Source organism: Xyrauchen texanus, chromosome 10, assembly GCF_025860055.1.
Source record: "Xyrauchen texanus isolate HMW12.3.18 chromosome 10, RBS_HiC_50CHRs, whole genome shotgun sequence".
NCBI classification, from domain to species: Eukaryota; Metazoa; Chordata; class Actinopteri; order Cypriniformes; family Catostomidae; genus Xyrauchen; species Xyrauchen texanus.
Window position 1 is genome coordinate 24,851,680 of NC_068285.1, and position 20,702 is coordinate 24,872,381.

The following is a 20,702-nucleotide window of genomic DNA, read 5'->3' on the forward strand; positions in this document are numbered from 1 at the left end:
GCCTGCTCTGATGAATCTTGATTTTTGCTGAGGTGCACAGATGGTAGGCCCACTGCAGCCTCTGATACCTCACAAAATTGGACGTTGTTGATAAAGCATCTGTAATTTTTTAACCACAGGTTCTACATGTTGCAGTCCTTTTGTTGCCTTTGTATTCATTGTTCATTGTATCAAACATGTATTGTATCCTTTGTATCCAAATTATATTACCTTTAGTTATCATTTTGGCTGTGTCGTCCTTGAATGTGCAATCTTCAAACTTTGTCCTGCTCTCGTGGAAGTTGATTGGATGGTTGTCTGATTATTTGAATGTTGAGCATGGAAATGCAGATTTGAAAATCAAATGAATTGTTTATTGGGGAAACTAAACTTATCTTTGATTTGCTGCATATTTTTAAATGTACAACTCCGATATATGGTTTTAGAAGGTATAAAGTCTTTCCAAGTCAGAGGGCTAGTCAAGTCCTAGTCAAGTTGCAAGTCATTGTTGTCAAAATGTAAGTTGAGTCGCAACTTACACTTTGATTATGTCGAGTCAAGTAGCAAGTCATCAAATTTGTGACTCAAGTCCAAGTCATGTGACTTGAGTCCACAACCATGGAAGCTATATGTTATGAAAGTCATATTGGATATGAGCATCTGTTAAATTCCTTAAATAGTAAATGTTGCTACTTAGAATGGTAAAACCTTGTACAGTCTATAATTAAGCAAGTACTAAAGAACAAAATTAACCGATTTAGGAGTTCTGTTCAATGTCTCTCACCACATCAACACTGGAAATTAAAGCATTCTTTACATTCACACTGTAAAGGTGACCAAAAATTGACTTTATATTATTGATTTATTTAATCAACAGAGCATGAAGAATGGAATGCAATTATCCTCTTTCACGAAATTTAATCTCTGGACCACTTAACCTTGGAGAGATTTGACAGCAGAGATCAATGCGTCAACACATTCTTAGCAAATAAAATGTCTACGGAGGCTAATGTTAAAGCCTGTAACTTTCTGATGCATCCATTAACGTGGCAATACACAGGAAAGGTGAAGACAAATGATAAAATAATTTATAACAAAAGATCTTTATAACATTTACCACTGAGGGAATAAATCAAAAGTCAGTAACCATGTGCTGTTAATCCACCTCAAGTATTTGTCGTTCAGAAAATTCAACCCAATAAAGTAGTTTAGCAAAGACTCCCTGTTGTTTTAAAGGCATACTATTTGAGAAAAAGGTTCTCTTTTCTCTTGCATAATCAGTTTTTCTGGTTTGCTTAAAATAAGAACAAGATTATTGAATTGGGTAAACTTGTTTTATACCTTTAGTTATTTTCTGACCATCAAGCTAACTGCCATGAGACTTTCAATTTAGTTATTTATTTACCTACCTACTGTATATACTTACTTATTGTTTTAGTTATCTTGTTTTTTTTGCAACGCAAAAACAATATACATGCCTTACATTAATTCACAGACCAATTAAACCACAAAGAGACTTTCAATTAATTTTTTTGTTTATTATTGAAATGACTATGTATAAATCCTAATATATATATATATATATATATATATATATATATATATATATATATATATATATATATATATATACAGTGGATATAAAAAGTCTACACACCCCTGTAAAAATGCCACGTTTTTGTGATGTAAAAGAACGAGACAAAGATAAATCATGTCAGAACTTTTTCCACTTTTAATGTGACCTATAATGTGAACAATTCAGTTGAAAAACAAACTGAAATCTTCGTGGGGGGAAAATGAAAATGAAAAACTTTACAATAACCTGGTTGCATAAGTGTGCACACCCTCTTATAACTGGGGATGTGGCTGTGTTCAAAATTAACCAATCACATTCAAACTCTTGTTAAATAGAAGTCATTACACACCTGCCATCATTTAAAGTGACAAATAAAGTTCAGCTGTTCTAGTAGGATTTTCCTGACATTTGCTTAGTTGCATCTCAGAGCAAAAGCCATGGTCCGCAGAGAGCTTCCAAAGCATCAGAGAGATCTCAATATTGAAAGATATCAGTCAGGAGAAGGGTACAAAAGAATTTCAAAAGCATTAGATATACCATGGAACACAGTGAAGACAGTCACCATGGAATACAGTGAAGAGAGTCATCATCAAGTGGAGAAAATATGGCACAACAGAGACATTACAAAGAACTGGATGTCCCTCCAAAGTTTATGAAAAAACAAGAAGAAAACTGGTCAGGGAGGCTTCCAAGAGGCCCACAGCAACATTAAAGGAACTGCAGGAATTTCTGGCAAGTACTGGCTGTGTGCTACGTGTGACAACAATCTCCCGTATTCTTCATATGAATGGGCTATGGGGTAGGGTGGCAAGACGGAAGACTTTTCTTACAAAGAAAAACATCCAAGCCCAGCTGAAGTTTGCAAAAACAATCATCAAGTCTCCCAAAAGCACGTGGGAAAATGTGTTATGGTCTAATGAAACAAGTTTAACTTTTTGGCCATAAATCCAAAAGGTATGTTTGGCGCAAAAACAACACTGCACATCACCCAAAGAACACCATATCCACAGTGAAGCATGGTGGTGGCAGCATCATGCTTTGGAGCTGTTTTTCTTCAGATGGAACAGGGGCCTTAGTCAGGGCGGAGGGAATTATGAACAGTTCCAAATATCAGGCAATTTTGGCACAAAACCTTCAGGCGTCCATTAGAAAGCTGAAGATGAAGAGGAAGTTCACCTTTCAGCATGACAACGACCCAAAGCACACATCCAAATCCACAAAAGCATGGCTTCATCAGAAGAAGATTAACATTTTGGAATGGCCCAGCCAGAGCCCAGACCTGAATCCAATTGAACATCTGTGGGGTGATCTGAAGAGTGCTGTGCACAGATTTGGAGCACTTTTGCAAAGAAGAGTTGGCAAATATTGCCACGTCAAGATGTGCCATGCTAATAGACTCCTACCCCAAAAGACTGAGTGCTGTAATAAAATCAAAAGGTGCTTCAACAAAGTATTAGTTTAAGGGTGTGCACACTTATGCAACCAGGTTATTGTGAGGTTTTTTTGTTTTGTTTTTTTTTTCCTCAAAGATTTCAGTTTGTTTTTCAACTGAATTGTTCACATTATAAGTCACATTAAAGGTGGAAAAAGTTCTGACATGATTTATCTTTGTCTCATTGTTTTACATCACAAGAACCTGGCATTTTAACAGGGGCGTGTAGACTTTTTATATCCACTGATTATATTCAAGGCTATTTTTAATCTTCACACAATTGCTAAAAGTGGAATACACACCCTCAGATTGCCAGTCCATTCGCAATAACAGCTGTATCGTGACGCTGAGGTTTCATCACTGTGATGTTCTGTTGAGGAGGATTTTATGCAGCTGATAAGTCTGACTCAAGGTGAAGGAGTGGTGGGTGTTATGGATACAGACAGTGCTGACGCTTGGCTTTGGAGACTCTTCAGCACCTGGACAGCTCCGCAAATCCGTAGTCAACAGAATTGCAATTTTCGTATAAACCTACAGTTTAGCTTCTTAAAAACAGTCCTAGAATTCTAAACCTTCAAGCTACCAAACTTTTGTTCCAGGAGATCATCGTTAGGCTACCACCCTGATGGGGGAATAACTGTAGACTGCGGCAAACTGTATTCTGCTGCACGCGATGCTGTCAAGATCAAGCCGAGATGGAAACGATAAAGCTCCGCGTCTCAGACGAGACTTCTCATGGATTTGCATGTTTATCAATGCAGTACTAGTCTTGATGTTCTGATATCGGACCGAATAAATAGCATTATTTTTTAATCTGGAGCATAATATGTCTGATATGTACATTTCTGACTCAAGACTGGGAAAAATTAGTGGACAATTTATGGATTAATCTATACATTGAAAACATTCCAGCATACAGGTAAGTCTAATAACAATAATTTTTATAATAGTTATTTAGTACTTTTCACGATATTATACTCTCGTATAGGATCGTGATCAAAACTGTCCCTATCAAGGTTGTGTATCAAACCATGCCGCCTACTTGGCATTTCTGGGCATCATATGCTTGTATAGCTCTTTATTGGCTATCATGTGTGGGTTCTGAGTCACCTGAGCTCAAAACTGATGTCTAAAAATAGGCTCGTATTTGAAGGGCTACCCATGTTTAGTAGATATCTGTTTAAAGAAATCGTTGTGAATGGACCAACAAAACTATATTGTATTCAGGTAGATTGAGTGATTTTAAATACTATTTTTCTCATGAAAAAAAAACCCCCAGTAGATGTAGATATTACCACAGGAAGCACATATTTTGGTTTACCAGACAAAACATTTTTTTTACAGTGTAAGTGTAATCCTTTAAGGCGAGGAAAGAAAAAGGTACAATAGAAAAGCTAATGACTTCATTAAGGTGTATTTCTCAGACATTTCACTGTATCAAATGGCCAATAAAAAAATCTGTTGAGCTTTATGTTGAAGCTGATAAAGTTGGTTACATGGCAGTGAGGTGCAGGATAAAACCTTGCTTGTTACAGAACATTTATATTACCTTACTGTAATGTGTAAATAACTTTTTAACTGCCTAAGTACAGTTAACACCTAACAAGTCTCTAATTGAAAATTGAATAGAAATATGTCTGAGGGCAGGAGTCACATTTTAACCTTCAATAAATAATTCAGCCAATTATTATTTAAAAAATATAGCTAGAATTAGATGTTTTCTATCCAATCAAGACTTAGAGAAACGTGTTTATGCATTCATCACCAGTAGGGTGGAGAACTACCATGGACTCCTTGCCAGCCTTCCCAAAAAGACCATTAGACAGCACAAGCTCATTCAGAATGCTGCTGCAAGGATTCTCACCCGAATCCAAAACATCTGAGTATATTACTTACTTATTTAAAAAATCACTCAGTGGCATGGGACCTAAATATATTGCAGATGTGCTTGGTGAATATAAACATAACAGACCTCTCAGATCATTAGAATCATGACAGTTCGAAATACCAAGGTGAGACTGTTTAGCTATTATGACACCTATAGCTGAAACCAGCTTCCAAAAGAGGTCAGATGTGCTCTAACCGTAGCCACATTCAAGTCCAGACTTAAACACATCTGTTTAGCTTTGCGTTTACTAATTGAGCACTGTGCTGCTCTCAATGATTGTACTCCTTCATTTTATTTCTGTATTCTTTTCTTTTTTATTCATTGTAATAATTTTTATGTTTTTATGTATTCTATCACTTCGTATTCTCATTTCTTGTCCTTAAATTGTTTTAAAATGTATCTTATATTAAATTTTTTATGTAAAGCACTTTGAATTGGCATTGTGTATGAAATCAGCTATATATAAATAAACTTGCCTTGCCTTCATTAAACTTTATTATCATTTTATTTTCTGAATACTATTTTCTTTCTTTTTATGTTTGGAAATAATCCTCTAAAGGCTAAACTTTCCTTCTCTCAAAGCACTGCCTTGTCTCAAAGCACTATGGCAAATGTCAGCTCACTCACACAGTAATTTGCTGTGAAATCGTAATATTCTCATTAACCTTATCTTAATGAACTGTCTCTAAGCCATTTGTCACATGATCAAGAATATAAATAGAATTATCCTTAATCACAAAGTGAAATAGTATGATGGCAATGATCCCTCAAAAACTTTCAAAAATAAACTACATTAATACAGTATGACTTTTCCAACCAGATGCTTATAAGTGCATCTCAGCAATCAGCAATAATACACAGCACCATGAATAAGTCATTAAGGCCACTGGAAAACAGAAAGGAAGAAAGAAAGAAAGAAATGTAATAATGTAGTCTGCTTTTGTAACTCTATGAATAAATCAGAGATATACTCTATGCCATGGTAGGCTCATTTGGTTCAATTAATCCAACAAAATATCAAATTATTTGGAAATGCATCTTGAGAGTTTTACTGCACTGAAAAAATGTTAACCAAAAAAATTTACTTAGTAGTAACATCTAAATTAACATCGCTGAATCAACCTGAATTCATTGTTTTACAACAAAACTCATTTAAGGGCTAGATCAGGTAGAAATAGCTCTTTAACCTGTTGATACGCACCCCCCTTTTTGAGCACAAACCATGAAAATGACATACCTGAACTTAAATGGTTGTATTTACTGGACCATTTGGTGTATGGACATATTTGTAGTATATTTTGAAAGAAGACACATTGGGCTTTATTTCCCAAGTTAAGAATTAATATATGTTGTTATTTTTTAAAGTTAGAGAAGATGAAGTTTATAGTAATGGAAATATTTTCTACAAAATAATAATAAAAGTGCCAGAAATACAATGTTCTCAAAGCCACAAGTCTAAAGAAGTTATGTTTCAAATTTGAAGATGATCTAACAAAAAATGAGGTTCCTGAAAGCTTTTTTCTCTGTAAAATCGCTGGAAGCGTACAGAGTAAAATTAAGGCTCCACCTTTCAAGACGACACAAAATTTGACTGCACTGCTTGGATATTATGAATAAAACTATGCCACATTTAAAAAAATAGACTTTGGAGACAGGCTCATGTTGTTTACGGGACGCTAATATATAAGATATTATAGAGTTTTACAACATGAATGGTGCTCAGATTGCATAGTTTGTGAAGAAACTAGTCATGTAAACAATGGAGAATATATCAATATTTCTCAGATTTATCACTTTTATGGACAAAAAGTGCTATTGGATGTTTTTCAATGAACACTTGACATGGACAATTGACCCAAATGTGGTGAATTGGATTCATCTGGCGATCTCATTTTCATAACAAAGGTATGAAGTTCTGTTTTGATATTGCATGTTTTCATTTGTACTCCTGGCACAAATAACTAAATTGCTGTTTCTGGAGCATAGCTATCGTGAAACAGAGATCGGATATCAACGTTGAACCCTTAGACCTTTGAAAAGATGTTTAATTTGTTAACATTAATTACATTTATAGACAGTAAATTATATATTAAACGTGAGCAGAGTGACGACACCACCACATGCGGGGGAATCGCGCATCAACAGGTTAAGGTAACACTTGCAGGTTACCACTCTTTAAAGTGTAGTCAATAATTTTGTTACTCTATGGTGAATGTAATTCAGGTGAAGCATTGAACAACAATTCCAGTGTTGTAGTACTAAAGCACTGTGCCAAACTGGTGTGGGGGTGCAGATACAAGGTAGATTGGTGCAGTGGTTCTGTTTACTGTTCTCTCTATCTATCACCACCATGCTGTTTACCCGGACAACAACCACACAAAAGACCATACATATCACTTTAAAATGAAGGGAAATAATGATAACAGCCATTTGTCAACATGATAGGGCATTTATATCTGAACCAGAGCAGGAACCCTAAATTATTATTTTGTCTTTAGGGCAGCATGATGTTATCAAGACTGTACACTTTATGTTTTTATCTGGTCCATCAGGTAATCCATCAGTGGAAATTTGTTTCAAGTCAAGTCAAGTCAAGTGTTTTTTATTGTCGTTTCAACCATATACAGTTAGTACAGTACACAGCAAAACGAGACAACGTTCCTCCAGGACCATGGTGCTACATAAAAACAACAAAGGACCAACACAGGACCACATGAGACAACACAACTAAATAAAATACCTATATAAACTACCTATATATACCTATATAAAGTGCACGTGCAAACATGCGCAAAAAGTACAGGACAGTACAACAAATTACTGACAATGAACAGGACAATAGACAGTGCAGCGCCGACCAGTACACAGTAGTGCAAAAAGATGACAGTTTCTAAAAATGTAAACATAACATACTATGAGATAGTGTTCTATGCACATAGCAGTTATTGAGGTAGCAGACAGTTATAAAGTGACAGTAATTTAAAGTGCAACTCAGGACACGTGTGTGTCAAACCTGTCTCTGAGTATTGAGGAGTCTGATGGCTTGGGGGAAGAAGCTGTTACACAGTCTGGCCGTGAGGGCCCGAATGCTTCGGTAGCTCTTGCCAGACGGGAGGAGGGTAAAGAGTTTGTGTGAGGGGTGTGTGGGGTCGTCCACAATGCTGGTTGCTTTGCGGATACAGTGTTTTTTGTAAATGTCTTTGATGGAGGGAAGAGAGACCCCGATGATCTTCTCAGCTGTCCTCACTATCCTCTGCAGGGCTTTGCGGTCGAAGCGGTGCAAGTCCCAAACCAGGCAGTGATGCAGCTGCTCAGGATGCTCTCAATAGTCCCTCTATAGAATGTAGTGAGGATGGGGGTTGGGAGATGTGCTTTCCTCAGCCTTCGAAGAAAGTAGAGACGCTGCTGGGCTTTCTTGGTGATAGAGCTGGTGTTGAGGGACCAGGTGAGGTTCTCCGCCAAGTGAACACCAAGGAATTTGGTGCTCTTGACGATCTCCACAGAGGAGCCGTCGATGTTCAGCGAGTGTGTTCACCTTGTGCTCTCTTAAAGTCAACAACCATCTCTTTTGTTTTGTCGACATTCAGGGACAGGTTGTTGGCTCTACACCAGTTAGTCAGCAGCTGCACCTCCTCTCTGTATGCTGACTCGTTGTTCTTGCTGATGAGACCCACCACGGTCGGTGTCATCGGCGAACTTGATGATGTGATTCGAGCTGTGCATTGCTGCACAGTCGTGAGTCAGCAGAGTGAACAGCAGTGGACTGAGCACACAGCCCTGGGGGCCCCAGTGCTCAGTGTGGTGGTGGTGGAGATGCTGTTCCCGATCCGGACTGACTGAGGTCTCCCAGTCAGGAAGTCCAGGATCCAGTTGCAGAGGGAGGTGTCCAGGCCCAGCAGGTTCAGCTTTCCAATCAGGTGCTGGGGAATGATTGTGTTGAATGCTGAGCTGAAATCTATGAACAGCATTTGAGCGTATGAGTCCTTATTGTCTAGGTGGGTGAGGGCCAGATGGAGGGTTGTGGTGATGGCATCGATCCGTTGAGCGGTTTGAGCGATCACGCAAACTGCAGTGGGTCTAGTGAGGGGGCAGCTGGGTCTTAATCTGCCTCATGGCGAGCCTCTCGAAGCACTTCATGATGATGGGTGTAAGTCGCGACGGGGCGGTAGTCGTTGAGGCAGGACACTGAAGACTTCTTTGGCATGGGGATGATGGTGGTGGCCTTGAAGCACGTTGGAACAGCGGGCTGCTCAGAGAGATGTTGAAGATGTCGGTAAGAACATCTGCTAGCTGGTCTGCACATCCTCTGAGCACTCTGCCAGGAATGTTGTCTGGTCCAGCAGCCTTCCGTGGGTTGACTCTACGTAGAGTTTTCCTCACATCTGCCGTGGTAAGACAGAGCACCTGGTGCGTTGGGAGGAGGGTGGACTTCCTCGCCATCACGTCGTTCTGCACTTCAAACCGGCGTAGAAGTCGTTCAGCGCATCTGGAAGGGAGGCATCTTTGTCACAGGCAACTGATGTTGTCCTGTAGTTGGTGATAGCCTGGATGCCCTGCCACATGCGCCGCGTGTCACCGCTGTCCTGGAAGTGACTGTGGATTCTCTGGGTGTGCTGCGCTTTGCCTCTCTGATTGCCCGTGACAGTTTGGCCCTAGCTGTTCTTAGGCCTGCCTTATCGCCTGCTCTGAAGGCGGAGTCTCGGGACCTCAGCAGCGTCGCACCTCCACGAGTCATCCACAGCTTCTGGTTGGAGCGTGTGGTGATGGTCTTGGAGAAAGTGACATCATCAATGCACTTGATGATGTAGCTGGTCACTGATGCTGTGTATTCCTCCAAGTTGGTAGAATCGCCATATGTTGCATCCTCCCTGAACATGTGCCAGTCAGTACACTCAAAACAGTCCTGAAGAGCAGAGATGGCTCCTGCTGGCCAGGTTTTCACCTGCTTCTGAAGCGGTTTTGTGCGTCTGACGAGCGGTCTGTATGCTGGAATTAACATTTCATTCAGTTTGATCAAATAACATTCATTCAGTTTGATCAAATTTATGGTAATTTAAACTAATCTTAAATGTACTGTAGTCTGCTTAATGTTTTATCAATACCATAATTGGCCTAATCAGATATCAACAAGCATGACAAACAAGGCAGTTAGAACATATTGTACATGTGAATGAAAAAAACAAACAAACAATGTGCATGATCTAAAAGCAGTAATAATTGTCTCTGAGGTTTATATATAAACATTTAAAGAACCTCTTAGGAGTAATCAATCTCCCTGCAACGTTTATGAAGGCCCCCCAATTTGAGGTGATCCTGAGTGGGAAAAGGCCCCTGGCAAGAGTTTCCTGTCTCTAGAAGATGAAATGGCCACTAAAAGCATGGGATATTACAGTACATGGAGCAGAGGCAATGGATATTGAGGTGTTATGCTGAGAGGGTGAATGATGCGTCTATTCTAATGTAATGGTAATCAGGGTTTCTAGCAGATGTGCTCAGAATATGAATGTTAGGATTAATCAGTGATGTGCTTAAAAGAGATACCAAGAATTTACTGTCCTTATAAGAGAGGTGGACAAATGAACATCAAGGCTCTTAGAGGTACTTTTGAAAACCTTTCCGGCTTTATTCTATGATTTTAGATGCACTGAGTTCTCTTTTGTTTGAAGCATAGTTCATATTAGGCATGCAATGCTTATTGTAAATAGCAAACTGAAAATATTTAAGTTTTTAAGGGCAGAGTGGTTCTGACCATCTCCAATCTCGGCTTAGTTATTGGAGTCTAGGTTAGTGGACTCCTGATTCCAAGGTTTTAGAGATGTTATAGGCATGAGGATTCACTTTTTCCACTTTTTTCACACTTGAAAACATAACATTGTTTGTGTGTCACTTATTTAAGCAGAACGTGTTTTGTCTGTTGTTATGACTTAGTAAATTTTTGGACCAATTTGTGCAGAAATCCATGTAAATCCAAATGGTTTCATTTTATTCGGAGTGGTGGTGGCATAGTGGGCTAAAGCACATAACTGGTAATCGGAAGGTTATTGATTCAATCCCCACAGCCACCACCATTGTGTCTTTGAGCAAGGCACTTAACTCCAGGTTCCTCCAGTGGGACTGTCTCTGCAATAAGTGCACTGTAAGTCACTTTGGATAAAAGCGTCTGCCAAATGCATAAATGTAATGTAAATGTGTTCTGCAACTGTACGGGTCATGGACAAATTAGGTTGTATGAGGTAATAAAATAGGAAAACATTTGAAAATACAGTTTCAAAACACACATGGTACACACAAAATCTGTGTCCATGTTGTTTTTATACATTTTGGAAAAACATTTCTGTTATAGTATACTGTATAGCATATATATATATATATATATATATATATATATATATATATATATATATATATATATATATATATATATATATATTTAATGACTTAATGTCCATGTTCTGTAACCATCAAGTAAACATTAAAATACATTGCTTATTAAATAATTATTATATAATTTCTCAAGGTTCTTATGGTTACTCCATGAACATAATGTGCATTTTCATTAAAAATTTTCTAAATATCTGATTTTTATAAAGAATACATAGTCATGAGGTTCTAAAAGGGTCTACTCTGTTTTGTATTTTTATTTGTTACATGACAGCAGAGTTTGATTTGGTGGAAAAGGTTTTTCAAATATTAAATATATTTAAAAAACAAAACTAAACTAAATTTCACTGCTTATTTTTAAAGAAATAATAATAAAAGTTTATACCAAACTGCTAGTGTCAAAAAAAAAGTTTTTCAAGAATATCAGCTTTTAATTAAACATTTTATTTATTTATTTATTTATTTTCAGTTGTTTTGTGTGCTTTTATTATGTATTTTGGAGTGACTTAATAGATCTCGACAAAAAAAGAGCTTGACATCATTCACCCTTGTTCAAACCATGTGATAAAGAAATGTTGTATAATTTTAACAATTTTACATTGTGTGACCCCTGTATTAATTTGTGTCAATCCTGTATTATTCAACAAAGTCTTTTTCCATTCACAGGATGTCAGGAAACTTGTCTCTCTTTTCAGTAAGTCCCACAATCATTTGGGACAACTCCTCTCTGTTAATCACCTCCCCTCCTCGCTTCCCACCTAACTGGGAGGCACCCACATTCACTGTAGCTGCTCGCTTCCGTGTGGTGGCCACCATGGTGCTCTTTATCTTCGCTGCTATCAGCAACCTCTCAGTACTGATCAGTGTCACCAGGGGACGTGGACGCCGCCTAGCATCCCACCTGCGGCCTCTCATCGCCAGCCTGGCCTCTGCTGACCTGGTCATGACTTTTGTGGTTATGCCACTTGATGCTATTTGGAATGTCACAGTGCAGTGGTATGCCGGTGATGCCATGTGCAAGCTGCTCTGCTTCCTCAAGCTCTTTGCCATGCACTCCGCTGCATTTATCCTAGTGGTGGTCAGTCTGGACAGGCACCATGCCATTCTGCACCCGCTGGAAGCTCTAGATGCTGGACGCAGGAACAGGAGGATGCTGCTGGCTGCTTGGATCCTCAGCATACTGCTTGCTTCTCCACAGGTACAGTAAGTGAATTAACAAGACGTTATTTTAATGAGAGTTGTCATGTGTGGAATTGTCTTGTTATGAACCAGCACTAAACTGTCTCAGAAGGTTTATAGATTGATGATAATAATGGTGTTTGGGGGCACTCATTAAAGCTGAAGTGTGTAATTTCTCCGCCACTAAAACATAATTGCTATTAAAGAAATGATGGACAAAGAGTCCCTCCCTAAACTCACACCATAAATTGAGCCAATTATGCTGTATCAGGATGGTCAGGATTCTAAGATGGGATAGGGGAAAGTATTTTATTTTGCTCTATAACCATTAAAAATTTATTTTGTTTGTGCAACCTAATGTATTAAGATTAATTTAGTCACATTAAATATTTGTTACTAGAATAAAACCAGTCAATTTAGAAGCTACTACATGTTTGACCAGAGTTCATCCATGTGGTGTAAGCTGATAAGTGCTTTGAACTAATTATGTGTTAGCCAATCAGCTTGCTCACATGTGGCATGTTAAGACAACCGGTTCAGATGGTGTAAGCAAGATGAATGGTCCTTTGACATGTAATCAGGTAGCCAATCATCTCTCTCTCTTTGTCTAACATTTCATTTGCTAAATTTAGCAGAAAAGCCAGTTTCAGTGGAGTACACTGTAAGATTTGTTCCTCTGAAACCCACCTCCACACGTCTAGATCTGCTATATAGGGATTATTTTGTACATTTGTGCAGCAGCATGTCATAAATGCTCAACGCAGCATGTCTTGCATTTTGCCTAATTGTGCAGCAGCAGTCGCATTTGTACATGCTTACCTCAGCATGTCTGTGTACTGTATTTCCTAGCATTAGCAAGTCTGCGTATGTGCTCTGTAACAGCAGCAGTAGCATAGCAGATCTAGTCCCCCAAAACCAATATCCTATCATTATGTCATACCCAAATGAACATGCTCAATCTTTCTGAGAGTTGTGATGACTGAAACAGGGTTGCCAATGTAACCGGTCCTGCGGCATGAGAGACGGGTGCACTAACAAGGACGCAAAAGGCTACAGCCTCTAGAGTCAGTCACTAGTGCGCCTCTTGAGGCCAGGGTAGTGAGGTGTAAACATACCGCACAGCTATCACGTACCAGCTGGCTCCCTCTCCTCTCACCACCCTGAACTTCACTCCTATCCGGGTCAACGGCACCACTGAAACCGGACCTGCTCGACCTGCTCCGTACAGGATTCGAACCAACATCTCCAGCAAGGGAGGTGGGCGTGTTAACAAGGAGGCTAAAGGCTACAACCCCTATCATCAGTCGCTAGTGTGCCTCTAGAGGCCAGAGTAATCAGGTTTACACATACTGCACAGCTATCACGTACCAGCTGGATCCCGTTACACCAACATTTCACCATGTGAATACGGGACACTTGAGCATTTTAAACAAAGAAACTGGACGATGCTCCCCCTCAAATGCGTTGCTGCTAAAATATGGGACAAATGGTGCATAGGTTCTCATTTTGGCCAAAATATAGGATGTCCTAGCAAACAGTTAACAACACTACACATGAAGCACGTTTTTAGGTTACCTGATAAATATTTTTTACAACTCAATCAATCAATCAATCAATCAATCAATTTATTTATAGAGCACAATAAAAACAACAGTAGTTGGCCACTGTGCTGTACAACCATAATAAAAGAAATATCACAAAAATACATAAATACAGATATGCTGTACAAACAGCAATGCAAGATAAAGAGGTGCATTTATCTGTTTGTCAAATTTCAGTGCAGAATTAAATATGACACTAACATTTTTCACAGAGAGTTTAACATAAGATTCCAAATCTCCCAAATATTATTTTTTGCTGCCTGAGATGCCTGAAGGCCCAAACACAATCGTCTCTATTTTGCTCTTATTTAGATATTAAAATAAATGTAAGGACATCCATGACTTAATATCCGACAGGCAAGTGGATAAGGACTTTAAGCCATTTTTGTCATGATGCTTCAAGGGCAGATATATTTGAGTGTCATCAGCATAACAGTGAAATGACACCCCGTGTTTGTTAAAAAACTATAAAAACTAAGTATAAAGCCATCTGCAGGCAGATTCCCCCAATAATGCTTTTAAAAAACTTCTGTGTTTGTTTCAGCATCCCAACCAGCCTGATTTGCATGCAGTAACATTGGTTTAACCAATGGTGGGAGTTTGGGGTGGGACTATCTGTTTGTTCGACCGATGACAGATGAGGGGAATGTTTGTGAAACCTGAATGAAAACTGTCATTATTTTTGCAGTACCTTTAGAGGCCAGTAGCAGAGAAATTACACACTTCACCTTTAAGTATTGGATGACACATGGCCAAACTGAATTAGTTTTGCTTTGTACCAAAGTTAATTCAATTGAAATGATGCAGAAATACTACTTTCAGTATACCACATGAAGCATCTTCTGTTATCCATCTAAGGTTAGCATTTCTTTTAATTGATTAGTAGTAGCTTGAAGCGGTGTAGGCGTGGAGCATTTTCTGTAACCTTTAACATGCCTGACTGACTCCCTTCAGTGGGGAAGTTCACCCCCTGTTCCCTTCTGAAAGAAAGATTTCTCTCCACATACTAAATTCCAGAAATGTAGGAGTTGTTATTTTTAGCAGCCTGTGGATGTGACATTGGCTTTTAAAATCATTAAGAAGGAAATAAAGAAGCCACTCTGATACAAGGGCAGTTAGTCAGTCACGGATAATGGGAAAGAGATGTAACTTTGTAGACAAGAGTGTGGGCACTGAGATGTGTACATCAATACATCTGTACTTCTCTTCACTGCCACCCCCACTCCTGTATTCTATGCACACAGTGCACACCTCCCCCAGCCTGAGAATAAATTGTGGGGCTTCCCTCTGTCATGCTGTGTGCTACCTGATAAAAATGTGTAAGAGATTATAGAGAGGCACACTGAATGGAAAAATAATGCCAACCTAGAGCACATACATTTCCTTTATCTGAAAGCATAAAGGCATAACATGACAAAAATGTATTTGATTTAAGTTTAACATGGATAACAGAATGTGTTTTTTTTTTTATTTCCCCCTCAAAATCCATTATACATCCCACAGTTCACAGAGGAACTCCTGTCATGAAGTCAGAACAACAAAGTATTTTGACACCACAACAGAAACATTCATGACTTTACCATGTTTTCGGGTAGTTTACATTAATAGAATGGTATTAACTATTTTAAATGGCATTTTGTTAATAATTTTATTTGACAGACTACATAGAATATTTGTCACACTGCAGGACCATTTAAAATTAACTAGTTGAGGGAAAAAGGTGGTTAGAAATGGTGAAAACTTAAAAGAAATGATGACCAGTTAAAGGACCTAAGACATACACTTATACTGGCAAGTGCCCATATAAGCAAAGGACAGTGAGTATTTATCTTTGGGGTTGCTCTACATCTTACCTCACCTTATCAACCCATTTTCTTTGTTCTTTTTTTATTTTGCAGTTGTTTATTTTCAGGACAATTAAAGCTAAAGGAGTAGACTTTGTGCAGTGTGTTACACATGGAAGCTTCCAGCAGCGATGGCAGGAAACAGCCTACAACATGTTCCACTTTGTCACCCTCTATGTGTTCCCTCTGCTTGTCATGAGTTTCTGCTATACTCGAATCCTAGTGGAAATCAACCGCCAGATGCCACGTGGTAAAGGAAAAGGTAATTTGTGCTGTTCTGACATGGTACCTGTTGTATTTCACATAGTTAACTGATTTTGGCATTATTTTCATGCAATATAGCTGGAGGTGGACCTTGGTCCCCCAACTGAGCCTAGTTTCTCCCTGGGTTTATTTTTCTCCATTAACTAACATCTTAGAGAGTTTTTGGTTCTTTGCCAAAGCTGCCTTTGGCTTGCTCATTGAGGGCCTAATTTTTAAATTATGATTTTCAATGACATTCTTCAATGAAACTGCTCAACTTTAAGGCATTACAGCATTATTTTCTGTAAAACTGTTTTAAAACAAAGTGTATTGTGAAAAGCACTATACATATAAAACTGAGTTGACTTGACTACTTACCTACAAGAATATTCAGATATTTATCAAAATTTGGTCACATTCTGTTTATATGAGCATCATGTAAACACGTTAACCTGATAGCCATAACCGGATTAGGCCAATATTCTGGTTTCTATAAATCTAAATAAGACAACTGGAATATGCCTGTATTAATCAGAATTGAAGCATTCATTTATACCTGCGCATGCCCAAAAAAAGGTAAGTCTGGGTGATTTTACATTTAGACAGCGAGGAGGAGACTCAATTATTAACTAACATTTTACGGACATTAAAGTGATAGTTCATCCAAAAATGAATATTCCCTATGCCATCCCAAATGTGTATGACGTTCTTTCTTCTGCTGAACACAAATTAAGATTTTTAGAATAATATTTTAGCTCTGTAGGTCATGACAATACAAGTGAATGGTGACCAGTATTCAGAAGGTTCAAAAAGGACAAAAAGGCAGCAAAAAAGTAATCTATAAGACTCCAGTGGTTAAATCCATATCTTTTGAAGCGATATGATAGGTGTGATTGAGAAACAGATCAATATTGTAATCAATATATAAAAGTATTTTTTTCACTGTAAATCTACACTTTCACTTTCACATTCTGGTGTTGGTTCTTTTCAAAGGGGAAGATTTATAATAAAAAGGACTTAAATATTGATCTGCTTCTCAACCTCAACTATCCTTTAGCTTCTGAAGACATGGATTTAACCACTGGAGTCATATGGATTTGTTTTTGCTGACTTAATTTGCTTTTTGGACCTTCTGCAGTTCTGGTCACCATTCTCTTGCATTGTATGGACCTAGTGAGCTGAGATATTCTAGAAATCGTAGTTTGTGATCTCTAGAAGAAAGATACACATCATACACAGTCATACACATCTAGAATGAAATGAAGGTTAGTAAATGATGAGAAAATGTTCCTTTTTGGATGAACTATCCCTTTAAAAGAAATGTCATGGCCTTCATTGTACACCTACACATACACACACACATTTATTTAGTTCTTTTTTGTGTGTGTGTGTGTGATTGTTATGTATCCTCATTTGATAATGAAAAATGTATTGATTAAACTACTGTCCAAAATTGCTCAAATGTAGCAGAATAAATGACAAGCTATGGTGCATGTAAACATCTCTTTCAGAATTATGGCTCAATCAGAATATGGACCTTAATCAGAAAATTATGTATGGTCATTGACATAAAACATGTCTCTAGTCCTGTCCTAAGTTTCATTTGCTTTTCTAGGTGGGGAACCTTGTCTGAGACGCAGTGGAACTGACATAATCCCAAAAGCACGTATGAAGACCCTAAAAATGACCATCATTATTGTGGCATCCTTTGTAGTGTGCTGGACGCCATACTACCTGCTCGGCATCTGGTACTGGTTCCAGCCTCATATGCTACAGGTGATGCCAGAATACGTCCACCATGCCCTCTTTATCTTTGGCAACCTTAACACATGCTGCGATCCGGTCATCTATGGTTTCTTCACGCCCTCGTTCCGAACAGACATAATCAGCTGTTTTTGTAGAAAGAATCATAATTCTTCTCCTCAATCATTGGACCGACTCTCTGCACGGAGAGGGGGAGCAAGTGGAGAAGCCGAGTCAGACCTCGGAAGTGGTGACCAGCCCAGTGGACAACAAGCATAGAGGGACAAGACACCTCAGTGGAGTTATGGAGTGACTAAACTACCATTTATTATGTCAGGCATATATAGATTTGCCTGTTTACAGAATTTAAACCATTAATTAAATAAGGGGACTTTTTACTCTGTCCAGACTAATGTATTGTATATGCAGCTGATGGTGTATTTAGAATTGGCACAAGCATGATGTGTTTGCTTGAATTTGGCTTTGAGCCACATAAAGGGATAGTACACCCAGAGAAGAAAATTCTGTCGTTCTGTGAAACCTGCATGACTGTTTTTCTTTCATGGAACACAAAAGCAGTATGTTAGGCCTCCATTCACTTTTATTGTATGGAAAAAAGATGCAATGAAAATCAATGGTGACTGATGCTAACATTCAGCTCATTTAGTGTTTCACAGAAGTAACAAAGTCATACAGGTTTCGAACAACATGGTGAGAGTGAATAAATAGGGTGAACTATCCATTTAATATTTGGCCAGGAATTGAACATAGATCATCAACAGTTTCGGTATCTCGGAGAGATACAAAGAATTACAGCTATCTTTGAATGTAAAGGACCAAATGGTAGCTCATAGCCTCAGGCAATACCTTGAATGTGAGATATTTGCCTGTCTGGAACAGGTGATAAATATACAGTGCCTCATTTGTAGTCCACGTGTATAACAACTTGCATGTTTGGTGTCTGTTGACAAGGTTCTCTAATTAATTATAGCTCAGAGCTAAGAGTTACCCCAGCTAAAAGCTTCTCTGAGACCTCACTTTTGTAATATCTCCTTTCTGCTTCCTGTTTTGGAATGTAACTTAATGTTATAATAGTTGCCTTAGCAAACAAATAATTAATAATAATAATTAAAAATATATATATTCTGTTGTGAATGTTCAGCCCTGTTCATGTGTGTTTGTCTGTGGAATTGCCATAAGCTACGTTCACTAAAGCAGTGTTTGCATTGACAACTGTTTTCACTGACATTCAATAGTTTACAGAATTTTATCAAATAATGTTTGTATGATTAAGGAACCAAAGTGAAGCCCCTTTTCTATTCTCACGTTAGCCATAAATAATGCCCTAGCTATCTCACTGACATACTTGACAGAAAACGTCATGGTTATTAATGTAAGCTCCGTTTCCTGATGAGGGAACGAGACGTTGTGTCAATGTAGTGACACTAGGGGTCACGCCTGGGAGCCCCAGCCATCTCTGATCTCTGAGAAAAGGCCAATGAAAATTGGCAAGTGGAATTTACATGCCACTCCCCGGACATACGGGTATATAAGGAGCTGGAATGCATCCACTCATTCAGGTTCGCACTGAGGAGCCGAAACAAGGTCCCGGCCATTTCAGCAAGTAGTTCGGTGTTGTGGCAGGAGGGACACAACATCTTGTTCCCTCCATCAGGGAACGGAGTCTACGTTAGTAACCATGATATTCCCTTTCTGTCACTCACTCGACATTGTGCCGATGTAGTGAAACTAGGGGTCCCTATGGAAAACGCCACAACTACTGAACTGTGTTACTTGGACTGGCAGTGTGAGACGGGCAGAGCTCTGTGTACCTCTTAGCCAGCGCACCAGGCCATCACGTAACTACCCCAACGCACTCGTAGGTGTGAAATGGTCCCCTGTGCCTTGGGGACAAGTAAACTAATAAAAAAAAGGACTGGCTGACCCAGCCACGGCCTCTTCTGTTTTTTCTCCCCAAAAGGAATGAAATCGTTCAGCTAGCAGCCGTGTAAGGAGGACACCAAGGAGACCACACCCTGCCCGAAGGGTGGCTTTAGTGGCTTTAGTGTGGGAATATGTCAAATGGTCTTACCGAGTCTGGTCAGAAGCACATCATGTGGAAGGGTCCAGTGTTAGCCTAATTGAGACACATACTAGGCCGGCGGCGAGTTTCTCAGAAAACTCACCAGCCACAGGGCTAAGGAAGAAGGGCATCCAGAGTCCACACTTTTGTGAACACGACTGGCAGAAGGAGCCCACGTCTTCTCCTCAAGGGAGAGGAAAGGCGCTATACACAAGCGGTACACCCGGCCAGCTGTCCCGAGACTTGCCTGTTTGAAGCTGACAACACACGGGATGAAACTGGCTCAACCCAGGGGTTGTAGAACCTCGCAAATGTGTTAGGTGTTGCCCAGCCCGCTGTTCTACAAATGTCTGCTAGAGAGGCACCATTAGTCAGAGCCCAGGAGGCCGCTACACCTCTGATGATATTCCATAGTGATGGTGTCAATGACCCAGTGGGTGATCCTCTGTTTGGAGACAGCACTTCCTTTCTGCTGTCCACCAAAGCAGACAAAGAGCTGCTCGGAGCTTCTAAAGCTCTGCATGTGATCCAAGTAGATGCGAAAGCATGCACCGGACACAGCAATGCCAAGACTGGGTCTGCCTCCTCCTGGGACAGCGCATGCAGGTTCACCAAAAGATCGCTGAATGGAGTCGTGGGAACCTTGGGCACATAGCCTGGTTGGGGTCTCAGGATGACTGGAGAGTAACCCGGACCAAACTTCAGGCACAGTTCGCTGACAGAGAATGCCTGCAGGAGGGCAGTCTTCAAGTA

At 39.3% G+C, this 20,702-nt stretch overlaps 1 protein-coding gene across 1 annotated transcript; it reads left to right on the top strand.

The window, feature by feature from the left end:
- Window positions 1–3,826: 3,826 nt before the first annotated feature.
- LOC127650577 (gonadotropin-releasing hormone II receptor-like) lies at window positions 3,827–18,236 on the top strand. Its single transcript, XM_052136078.1, has 4 exons — window positions 3,827–3,906; window positions 11,923–12,454; window positions 15,935–16,142; window positions 17,739–18,236. Exons 2-4 carry the CDS (start codon window positions 11,924–11,926, stop codon window positions 18,143–18,145), a joined length of 1,146 nt encoding a protein of 381 aa, XP_051992038.1. The 5' UTR covers window positions 3,827–3,906; window position 11,923; the 3' UTR covers window positions 18,146–18,236.
- The last annotated feature ends 2,466 nt before the right edge of the window (window positions 18,237–20,702 follow it).

Bases quoted from the DNA above. Each gene is read 5' to 3' on its own strand.
- LOC127650577 (XM_052136078.1), top strand. From the start codon at position 11,924: ATGTCAGGAAACTTGTCTCTCTTTTCAGTAAGTCCCACAATCATTTGG. The intron at 12,455-15,934 runs GTACAGTAAGTG...TTTATTTTGCAG, and splicing joins TACTGCTTGCTTCTCCACAG to TTGTTTATTTTCAGGACAAT. The intron at 16,143-17,738 runs GTAATTTGTGCT...TTGCTTTTCTAG, and splicing joins GCCACGTGGTAAAGGAAAAG to GTGGGGAACCTTGTCTGAGA.